General features: G+C 48.6%; 1 protein-coding gene across 2 annotated transcripts in view; it reads left to right on the top strand.

Annotated features, from left to right (window-relative positions):
• Positions 1-5,883, top strand: part of LMCD1 (LIM and cysteine rich domains 1) — a 60,335-nt gene extending 54,452 nt beyond the window's left edge. For both annotated transcript variants that reach the window (XM_036332028.1, XM_036332029.1), the window contains exons 5-6: positions 3,811-4,026; positions 5,222-5,883. In XM_036332028.1, coding sequence (XP_036187921.1) covers positions 3,811-4,026; positions 5,222-5,380 — 375 coding nt within the window. In that variant the 3' untranslated portion in view covers positions 5,381-5,883. The remainder of the gene's footprint in view (positions 1-3,810; positions 4,027-5,221) is intronic.
• Positions 5,884-11,971: the final 6,088 nt, after the last annotated feature.

Consider the following 11,971-nt stretch of genomic DNA (forward strand, 5'->3'; position numbering starts at 1 on the left):
GCATTGTGACTCTTGGAGGCCAGCCTGCCCCTGGTGGCCGGGGGACCAGCAAGGTGACCGTCAGGACAGTCGGCCCCAACATTCTTTGCGACGACAGGGAAAGAGGCACAGAAAACAGCTCAGAAGCGAGAAGGAGTAAATTGGTTCCTGACACGTGCTGACAGGGCTCATTACCCAGACGTCTTACTTTCATAAGATGGCAGCGGCTCTGTTTACTGAGAAGGGCTGGCTACTGTCAGCAACGCGGCCAGGAGCCAGGGGTGCCGGGAAACAGCGAGGGAAGAGGCCACCTCACAGAGGCCCTTGACAAAGGCCTTTCAGACAGCGGAGGAGCTGGGACCAAGCTCGGGAGCACGAATCCCTCCTCCTCCACGCTGCCGCCAGGATTCTCTCTCTACAGTGCAAACCAGCACGGCATTCCTCACCTCAAGAACCAGCAATGGCTCCCCATTACCTCCAGAGTGAATCCCAACCCATGACCTGGGTTCAGAGCCACCCATGGTCACCCCCAAACTGCTCTTCTGACTGCGTATCACCCATTTCCTTCTCTGGGCCACGGGTGCCTGCTGATGCCCTGAGGCCAGCCAGGCTCATCTGTGTCCCTCTCCCTCCCCACTGATGCATCGTGGTGATACCCAACCCGGTGTCTTGGGCCGACAGTAAGTCCCCCTGTGGGAGGAAAGGACTGGAAACTTCGCTCCGTGAAATTTAGAGAGCCAGACAGACAGACAACTCGCTTGGTACTCAGCAGCCCTTGCCAAATAGTTGACCCTTCCCAGCTACACTGAAGAGATGTTGAGAATAAACGAATGCTGACTCATCACTCACTTTTGGTTCAGACGTCTGATGGGTTCCTGGCGAGCTGGGAGCTGGGACTGGGTCGCGTGCAGCGGCATGGGGCTCCCACACCACTCATTCTTGTGGGCAGAACCGAAACCACAAACCCAGCCCGTTCTCAGCACCATCGGCAGGCGTCGGACCAGTTAACATTCCTTCTCTGGATGTTCATCCAACAGCCAGGGATGTGCTCAGGGACGGCACGTGGACACTCTGTCATTTGGTTCTCTTTCCCCACCTTCCACCGTGTTAATTTTTATTTCCTCTTCAGGCACAGGAGGATAGTAGGTATGTGATTCAAGTGTTTAAATTAAGAATACTAAGTGAGTAGGCTCTTCACACATGCCTACTCCTCTCTAGGTGGCAAAACAATAACTACTTCCATGGGAACTGACATGTAACTGCTGCTTAGTAACATAGGGTTCTCCTCCGAAGCCAGGTCAGCAAGTGTTTTGTGGAGAAGGCCAAGTTGCAAATATTTCAGGGGCTGTGGGCTAAGATCCAAATCGACGAAGTCATGTGGGTACTTTATGTAACAAGAGAGAAAACAAATTTCCACCATATTTTAAATATCTGTCATTCAAAGTACAGTTGATCCTTCAACAACACAGGTTTCAACTGTTTGGGTCCCTTGCAGTTCAAACCCATGTTACTCCAGGGTCGACTGTATTTGCAGTCCACGGTTGGGAATCCAAACGTGCAGAGGGCCATTTTAAGTTCTATGCCGCTTTTCCACTGAATGGAGTGTAGGTGCCCTCAACCCCCATGTTTGAAGGTCAACTGTATAACATTATAATTAAGCACACGCTTTTGTAATACAGGCTGTACTAGTCAGTGCAGGGTGTCATTACGGGGAACTGGGAACAGCACAGAGCAGGTGGCTTAAACCACAGGCATGCATTTCCTCACCGTCTGGCGGCTGGAAGTCCAAGGTCCAGGTGCCGGCAGGGCTGGTTTCTGGTGAGGCCTCTTCCTGGATTTCGGATGGCCGCCTCCTCCGTGTCCTCTCGTGGCCTTTCCTCTGTGACATGCAGGAAGAGAGAGAGAAGTTGCTTATCTCTGGTCTCTCCTCTTACAAGGACACCAGTCCTGACTAGGGTCCCCCCTTTATGATCTAATTCAACCTTAGGTACCGCCTTAAAGGTCCTTTCTCCAAATATAGTCACCTTGTGGTTAGGGCTTCAACATGTGGTTAGGGCATTCAACATGGAAATGTGGTGGAGACACAGTTTAGTGCATAACACAGATATGCTTGTGAGAAGAACTGAATTATTATTTTTGAGAAAACATTTCACTGAATTGGAGTTCAAACATAAAACCCATTCTTCTCTGGTGGGTCCTACAAGAACAGGCCATGGTCAGGTCTGGCCACAGCCACAGTTGTTGGCCACAGCAATGCCTGATCAACCTGTAGCGGAACCAACCTTAGCTTGAGACAAGTGTTCCAATCCCAGCTCTGTCTCCTGTCAGCTGTACATTACTGAGCAGTCGCTCAATCTCTCTGAACCTGAGTTTTGCCATATCTTGGGGGGAAATAATGAATTCTCTAAAAGGAAGAGAGCTCCAGCAGGGGAAACAATTCCCTGGGGTTTCTGTAAGAGGTATTAGTGATAATGCGAGTTCCTGAGCACCGTGCTGGACCCAGACCTGCCCTAAGGAAATGCTAGCCGCCACCACCACCATCATTGTCATCATCATCATCAGAGTTCTGTGGAGCAGGAGATGACTCCAAAATGACTCACAGGATTGTATGGATTGAGTGTGTACTCTGGGTAAGATGTGATGAGGCTGGCAATTTACCTCTGTGGTTTTCCTCCCAATTTAATGATAACATCAGACAAATCCCTACTGCGCAGTGCTCCTCCAAACTGTCAGTCACCAAAAACAAGGAAAGTATGAGGAACTGGCACAGCCAAGAGGGGTCGAAGGAGACAGGACGACTGCATACAATGTGGTGTCCCGGAGGGGGTCCTGGGACAGGAAAAGGGCATTAGGTAAAAGCTAAGAATACCACAGACCAGGTAGCTTAGACTATAGAGATTTAAAGTTTGGACTTCAGTTAATAGTCACATCTATATTATTCATTAATCATGACAAATATGCCAAATTAATGTAAGCTATTAATATGTGTCACAATTTTTCTTTAAATCTAAAACCTCCCTAAAATTTAAAGTGTATTGCAAAATAATCATACATGGGCAAAAATCCATTCCAAGTACAAGGTGGGCCAGTGGGTCTTCATGTAACAGGATGAAAGGCTGACTGACATGCTTTCAAATTCCATAGTAACTGACTTTTGGGAAACTACCACTTGAATTTTAATGTAGAATCAGAAAACTATACACAGTTTGCTGGGAAGGCGATTAAAATACCCCTCCCTTTTCCAGCTCCATATCAGTGTGCGGCCAGATTTTCTTCATGGAGTTCAAAGAAAACAGCATCATGCAAAACATGAAAAGGGGAGGCGGTGATCAGAACCCAGAGGCGCTTGTTGAGCGAGTCATTACAGGGATTTGCAAAACTGTAAAGCAAGGCCACTCTTCTCACTACACTTTCTGTTTTGAAAAAACAGAATTATTTTTAATTACAAATATTTACGTTAACATTCTGGCTTACTGTCTAATGGATTAATATATAATTAATTAATGTTTTCTCGGTTTTAATTTCTCTTATGGTAAATATCAATAGCTATCACTCTATGAACAGAAGTTTTTATACTCTTTTTAAGAGTATAAAGCGTCCTGAGAACAACAAGGTTGAGAGTTACTGTGCTAAATAAGTATTTTATTTGGTCTTCACACCAACCCCCTAAGTGGGCAATATGAACCCACTTTGCAGATGAGAAAACTGAGGAACGACAGTAACTTGCCTGAGGTCACCCAAGAAGGAAAGAGACTGGAGTTGAAGCTGGACCCTGTGTCCCTTTGCTCTCCTGACTGCCTTGTATCTTCGGGGTCCCCCCCAACCCTCCAGGTCTGTGAGCTCTGCAAGGGAGTGGCACCCGCCGACAGCCCCGTGGTCTACTCGGACAGGGCCGGCTACGGCAAGCAGTGGCATCCCGCCTGCTTCGTGTGCACCAAGTGCTCCGAGCCGCTGGTGGACCTCATCTACTTCTGGAAGGACGGTGCGCCCTGGTGCGGCCGCCACTACTGCGAGAGCCTGCGGCCCCGCTGCTCCGGCTGCGATGAGGTGAGAGCCAGTGTGGCTGCAAGGCATGGGGCACCCCTGCAATCGCGGGGGAGGACCCAGAGGCCAAGGAGCGTGTGGCTTCACTGGAGATGTGACCCACAGAGAGGAAAACTGAGGCTCAGGCCGCACTCAATGCTCTCTGCCTGTTTCGCATCTGGAGAACGGGGCCAGTATTACTTTGCACCCCTAGGGTTGCTGGGATGGGTCAGACGCAGAGTGCCTGTCCAGCCTTGGCCTTGGCCCTTAGTAGGTGCTCAGAAGGACATGACAGGGGCTGTAAAGAGGAAGCAAAGTCCCTGGCTCTGCATCTGGTACTTGTGTGGTTACCCAGCTCCTGGGCCTCAGTTTTCTCCCTTATAAAATGGGCAGGACAACAGTGTCCGGGCCATGTTGCTATGAAGGTACTGAGTGAAAATGCTTGGCATGGGCCTGGCCGAGTAACTAATAAATGGGGGTTGCTGTTAGTCTTAGGATAAAGGAATATAATGTGATATCACAATACAACGTTAATATCATATAATACAGTAGCTAGAGATGTTATGAGAGGGGTTCGACGCTCCAATATAGGTTAAGGCTAGAGGAACGCTAAGGTATATTAATAATGACAATAATAACTACTGTCATCATACCTATGGTGACAGGAAACTCACTACCTGTATCGTTAGGTTGTCCTCACCTGGGTATTTAATATTATCTTAGAACAGTGGTTCTCAACCTGTGGGTCGCGACCCTTTGGCGGTCGAATGACCCTTTCACAGGGGTTGCCTAAGACCATCCTGCATATCAGATATTTACATTACGATTCATAACAGTAGAAACATTACAGTTATGAAGTAGCAACAAAAATAATTTTATGGTTGGGTCACAACATGAGGAACTGTATTTAAAGGGCCAGAAGGTTGAGAACCACTGTCTTAGAGTGTAACTGGGGATTGCAATTGCCCCAAAGAGTGTCCCAGAGACTAGCTAAGGAAAACCTGCTGATGGTGGAGGCCTTTTCTTTCCAACCGAGAACCTACGATACAACCGTGACTTTCACCAGACACTGTACTCAGTGCCTCAGACTGGAGTCCGAGTTCTCCAGGGAGGCATGTCAAGCTCAAAACAAGGTCAGGGACAGGCTGAACCACCATCCTCCAACCTGCCCTCAACACACTGTCTCTACCAGGTTTGTTTCCTCTATTCTCCTCCCCAGATAATATTCTCGGAAGACTACCAGCGTGTGGAAGACCTGGCCTGGCACCGGAAGCACTTCGTCTGTGAGGGCTGCGAGCAGCAGCTGAGCGGCCGCGCGTACATTGTCACCCAGGGTCAGCTTCTGTGCCCGACGTGCAGCAAGTCCCGGCGCTCCTGAAGGGCTGCCCGTCCACGGCCGGGACCCACAGGCGCCCACGGAGAAGGAAAGCCGGGTGTGGGGAGGCCATCCTCAGGGTCTGACGTGACAGCCAGCCGGCAACAAAACCTGCAATATTGTTTCCAGTGGGAATATATACGCACGTATATTCTAGGTTGGGTGGTGGTGGATCCTTGAGGGTCAATAGTTTCAGAGCTAGAAATGACCTGACAAGTCTTAGGACAGAGTTTCTTTGTCTTTGTGGCTGTTGTGTCCCAGCTACTAACTAGAGACTCAGCTGGCATCCTGCAAGGGACCTGCGGGGGGAGTTTCCCAGAATGCAGTTCTGAGTGATGGAACCGCGTAGCTGTAGAGAGCGCGTGCTTTGTGGTGAGCCTGGGAGCGCCTCCGGGAGCAGGCTGGGATCCCAACGACCGTTTGTTGCCTCCTTTCCAATGGAATTTGAATTTTAAATAAAAACTTTTTTGGCATGATAAACAGCAATAAACATTGTATGCAGTCCACACACGCCCTTATCTAATTATTGACACGGAGGCCGTGGTTTCGTGACACCCGTTTAGCCCCTTCCCTGGATGCTGGTGCTGGCACAGGCATTGAAAGTGCCAGTGCGCCTCTTCGCCGGTGTGTCTCATCTCGCTCTTTGCAGAATGTAGGTCCTTGGGGCAGGATCCCCAGCCCCCGTTTCAGGTTTCCCCAGATCCCGGATGGAAACGTGTGTCGCAACAAGCAGCCTCCTGGGAATGATGAGCTGCTTAAAGAGAAGGGACCCGACTTCCTGCACTCAGAGCCCAGCAGGTAATGGGGGGCCCTGGGTGTATGACCAGGTAGAGTGTTGGGGAGCCGCCAAACACGACCATGGGACACGGTGACTTGTGTGGACAGACCTTGCCAACTGAACACTGAATGACCAGATACACTAGGTGCTGAGTGCGATTTTCTCTCTTTCTCTGGCCTCTCTGAGCATGTGCAGCTTCCAAGTTAATTTCTTTTCCACCATTTCTAAGAAAAGACATCTTTTTCTACTGCAGATACAAGGCACAAAAAAGGCATGAGTCCTAGAACTCCCAGTCCTGTCTCCAGACCTTCCTTCTTTCTTAAACTTCCCATCTGTTGCCAAGTCTCTTGAATTTTATCACCCAGATTTCGCTCTCGCCATCTCTTATCTGCAGTCCCTCCTTCGTGTGCTTTGCAAGTTTGGCCAAAGCTACGTCAATACCCTCCTGAGTTGGCTTTTGCTTCCGTCTCCTCTGCAGCCATCGGTTTCCTGTCTTTTCACGTCTGACTCCTCAGAGAGAAGCTGTGAGTGCTGTCCTCCCTGCCCACTCTCCTGGCTCCCCAGCGCCTCTCAAGTTAAGAACTACGTGCTCACCCTGACGTTTGAATCGTTCCAAAACTTGGCTGGTCTTTCTGGTCTTATGACATCGGAAACTCCCTTTGATCAAGCTCCCCCCACCATGCTTCTGCTAGCTCTGAGCTGGTTATGTGAACCACTTCCTTCTGCTGAAATCCTGCCTGTCCTAGAAGGTGCTTCTCAAGTAAAACCTGCTTTCTCAGTCCCTTCCCAGAAACATCAATGAATATTCACTCATCTACTCACTCATTCATTCACTCCACGAATCTTCAGGGAGTACTACAGCGTTCCAATTCCTATACTGGGTACAGAGGTATAACACTCTAAAAACAAACAAACAAACAAACAAACAAACAAAAAACCACTGGATTTTACAGTCTGCGGGGGAGATTCTGGGCAAATATCCCACAGTCAATGTGAAAATACATCTACTATGGATGCTATAAAGGGGAGGTACATGTTGCTATAAAGTATTTGAAAGATATTGGACCTACTCATGGATGCCAGATGTGCTCTTAGGAAAGTGACACTTAGAACTGATGATTAAAGGGTGAATACACCTGAGTCGGCAAAGAGGAAAGAGATAGTTAAAGATGGATATGAGGACAGCATGTGCAAAGGCCCTGGGGCTAAAGCGGCACCAGTTTATTCAATACCTATTACCTGCTCTTAGAGATACGGTGGTGAGCATGTCCCATGCTTGGGGCTGAAAGAAGACTGTCGTAGCAGGAGCACAGAGAGTGACGGGATTAGATCGGCGCTGAGGCCTCAGAGGTACTCCAGCTTTGTGGGTGACAGAAAAGGCTGGTCTCTGTTCTAGAAGCAATGGGGAGCCTTCAACGAGTTTTAAGCAGGGGTTGGTGACAGCCAGACAGGAAGATTATCAATTGCCCGATCTCTCCTCTGCTGAAACCCAGCATGATGCCTAATGGATTTTGTCCACAAGCTGGTGGGTAGGATGATGACCCACAACAGACCCATGGGCCCCACCCAGAGCATGCTCCTGCCTTCCCATGTCTCCTGATGACACCCCATCCTTACATTTGGAACATCTGAATTCTCACTGACACCCCCACCCCTGATAGGTCACTTGGTACAGTCCTTTCTCTCCCACCATCTCTTTCCCTTCATCCCAGAGGTCATATTTCACCTTAAACGTTTTCTGCCCAGCCTGGCAACAGTCTCCTAGTGCAGTGGTCGCCAACTGGTGTCTGCAGACCACTGGTGGTCCATGAGGTCCGAAAGGTTGGCGACCACTGTCTAGTGGGTCTTCCCACCAAGAACTCACCCTCTGCACACACACAGGTGAGCTGCTCAGAAACACAGCCTCATTGTGCACTTCCCTTGCTCCCTACTGCACACACACAAGTTGAAACTTCTTAGCCTTGCAATCCAGTTTCTTAATTTTCCTGGCCCCAATCCACCTTGCTTCCTGCTCCCCTTGCAGAAGCCAAATGAACAGCTTGCAGGCCCCTGTGTGCACCCTATTCCCTTCCCCGCCTCCACACCCCACCCCCACCCCCAGGTCCCCACACTGTGCTCAGCGGCTGCCTCTTCCCTGGGGCCGCCTCAGCTGAGTGGGATTCTGTACCAGGATTGGAAGGACATATGCTTAAATATGACAATGTTAACAGCTCCGTGATCCGCCCCCCGTGTCAGCAAGAAGAGCGGTCACATTCCCAGGAGTGGATGTTCCTAGTAATATTTCCTTGGCCTGCCCTCTCCGTGGGGTATTTTAGGTTCATCTGTGCTGTCACAGTGCCCCCGGCTTACGGTGATTCCACTGTGCTGTATGCATTAGCTCCTGAAAGGCTCCCGTGGGAACTTCTTGAGAGGATAGGCCCTTCGTTGCCTCTCCAATCCACAGTGCAATGCTAGCCACCAAATGAAAGAACCAACAGCCTGGGGCCCTTGGATGATTCCCGGCTGCTGAAGGCACTGTATTCCAATGTGGCCCACACCGAAAGTAAAGACTTCGGACTGAGGCAGACACTGATGGCCGCCTGCACTGCCATTCTCCACCCACACGACCTCTTCCTACCCACTTCCATTATATAAACTCACTTTCCCAGCCTCCTTTGCAGCTGGAGAGGCCACGTGACCCAATCCTGGCCAATAGGCTCCGCCATCAGGAGTTGCTTAAAATAGTTTCCTTCCTTGCCCAGCCTGTGTGGCTCAGCGGTTGAGCATTGACTCAGGAACCAAGAGGTTGCCCGTTGGATTCCAGATCAGGGCATATGCCCGGTTGCAGGCTCGATCCCCAGGAGGGGGCGTGCAGGAGGCAGGTGACCGATGATGTTTCTCTCTCACTGATGTTGCGCTCTCTATCCCTCTCTCTCTAAAAGTCAATAACAACTCATTTTTAAAAACTTTTCTTCCTTAATGAAAAGAGAGGCTCTGGAGGAAACTGCCTGCCTTCTTTTCCTTTTGCTGCCGTTTTAAACTTAACCAAAGGTTACAAGAAGAGAACAAAGAACTCTGCTTCTTGAACCACTTGAGGATGTGGCTGACACAATGCCCCATCACTCCTGAATATTTTAGTGTGTGATTCCTACAAACAAGAACATTCTCCGACATCACCACAACCAACCATCAAAATCAGGAACTAACATCTATCAGCTAATCCTCAGATACAACTCAAGCGTTATCAGTTGTCCTAATAAGGCCTTTTATCGCGGAAAGATCCAGTCCAGGATTATGTGTCCCATTTAGTTATCTTGTCTCTTCGGCCTCCTGTGATTTGAAAGTGCTCCTCCTTCTTCCTTTGACATTTATGATCTTGACATCTTAGAATATTAAAGGCCACGTACTGAGTAGAATGTCCATCAACCTGGATTTTTCTGATATTCTCTCATAATTAGAATTCAGGTTATGCATTTTTTTGGCAGGAATGCCATGGAAGTGTTTCATGGCACCCGATCAGATAATAAAAGATTCTTATTTGTTTCATTAGTATTGGTATTAATCTTAAACACTTGCTAGATTTTGCCAGGGGCAACTAATTCTTCTTCTCTTTGTATTTAATGAGCATTTTGGGGAAGGTACTTTGAGACTATGTTAATATCCTGTTCCCCATAAAAATTCTACCCACTGGTTCCTTGTATATATTGATGTTTCTTGACTGAATTCATGATTACTGTAATAATTGCCAAATGTTGATCTCTCTAATCCAATCATTCCTTCAATGTTTATTGCTTAGCATTCTAATATAAGGACAAGATCTATCTTCTCCTTGTTTATTTATACATTTATATCAGTTTGGAGTTATAGATGTCTTTTTCATCCAATTGTTTATCATCTGTTACTATCTCTATTTATTGATGCTCAAATTGTTCCAAATTTTGCCAAAGGAAGCTCCTTCAAGTTAGCTATGTCTTTCTGACATGTCCCCATCATTCTTTTTTTCTTTTTTATAATAGCCAATCACTCTTTCTTCCCTTCTTTCTTTTCTTTTCTTTTCTTTCTTTCTTCCCTTCTTTCTTTCTTCCTTTCTTTTCAATATATTTTTATTGATTTCAGAGAGGAAGGGGGAGGGAGAGAGATAGAAACATCAATGATGAGAGAGAATCATTGATCGGCTGCCTCCTGCACACCCCCTACTGGGGATCGAGTCCGCAACCCAGGCATGTGCCCTTGACCAGAATCAAACCCGCAACCTTTCAGTCCGCAGGTCGACGCTCTATCCACTGAGCAAAGCCGGCCAGAGCCCCATCATTCTTTAAATACAACTTTACATTCTGTCACGGTAAGAAATGCCCGGCTCATGTTGTATTTTCTTTGGCCCAGCCTTGGAATCCGCCGTTTCTCAAGGAGTTCCCTCATCTGAAGCCGGTGCTGTTGGGTTGAAACTCCTGGTGCCGCCTTAGAACCTTGAGGAGACACGGGAACCAAGCCAGTAGCAGGATTATGGAGCTGAGCGTTAAACAGAGCATAGGTCCCTGGTTATGTCCTCGAGCCAGTGACCTCGGCTCCGGGCTTCTTCTTACACGAGAATTGTTTCTTTATTCTTTAATGCGAGGTGATCTGTTTCCACATTGCCCGATATATTTCTTTATCAGACGGTTTCCCATCAGTGCGGATCTTGGTCATGTAGCCAAAAGCAATGTGACTGGTACCCAAGAAGTTTCACGTTTCAGCCCGTGTGAATCACACATTTCTGAAGCCATTCCGCTCCTTCGTTGATTTGGGTTTTTAATCAAGTCTGTCCCATGGGGACGCGAACGACAGTGACATGAGTACTGACTCACTGAGTTATCAGACTTTGGCTCCAAATGCTTGGCTTCAAACATGAGAAAGTTACATGAAAGACAAGACTGCAAGGGCATCTGTGCTGGCCGTTGACATGTCTGGGCCATTGACAGCGATGCTGGCGCGGCTGCCGCGGGAGGGAGAGGATAAGAGGCTCGCCCTTTCATCTCAGCTGCTGTTTGCATCCGGTCAGAGTCTACTCGGGTGAAGCAAAATGATCTCTTTGTTTGATTCCTCTCTTCTATGATAATAAAGCATGCGGGCATCGGCCTAAAGTGCTTCTCTGTTCTGAGTTTGGGACAATGTTGGTTCTTAAACAACAGAAAGGATTTGGACTGCAAACAGAAGAACTATTATCCAGGCCTCTCTTGTTGCAAGTGAAGGAAATCCAATTCAAACCAGTTTAAACCCCGCCCCCCGCCCCCCATGCCCCAATCAGAGGGAATCCACATTCTAGAATTTACTTTCTGGTCAGAAAGTTCAAGAGAAGGGCTAACTTCAGGAACAGCTGGATCCAGCCGTCCAAATTAGGAAGTGAATTCCTTTCTCCATCTCTCACCTCTCTTTTCCCCCATGGCGGCTTCACCCTCAGGCAGGCTCGCCCAGATGGTAGCAGACGAGGCCTCCGCAGCAGCGAGGGTCCCTTTGGCCCTTGGAGCCAGTGACCCCAGTGAACAGGAAGTCTCTCCTTCTGGGGCTCTCAGGGGATGACTCTGGTTGGCCCAATGTGGTTCACGCGCCTTTCTTTTGACCAATCACTGTGCCTAGATGACCAGGGGACTGAGATGGGCCTTGATCACCGTGCCAACCCAACCAGCCAACTTGATGGGGAGGAGGAAGGATTCAAAAAGACAGCCACACCCACATCAGATGAAACAGGCCCCTTGTGGAAAAGAGAGGCCTTGTGAGCGCGGGAGGCCGCAAAGGGAAGTCTTCTAGGCAAAGTAGAGCTGGCTTGGTTCTCTGAGGAGGCAATACAGGGGCAAAGCACA

Source organism: Myotis myotis, unplaced genomic scaffold (genome assembly GCF_014108235.1).
Source record: "Myotis myotis isolate mMyoMyo1 unplaced genomic scaffold, mMyoMyo1.p scaffold_m19_p_13, whole genome shotgun sequence".
NCBI lineage: Eukaryota > Metazoa > Chordata > Mammalia > Chiroptera > Vespertilionidae > Myotis > Myotis myotis.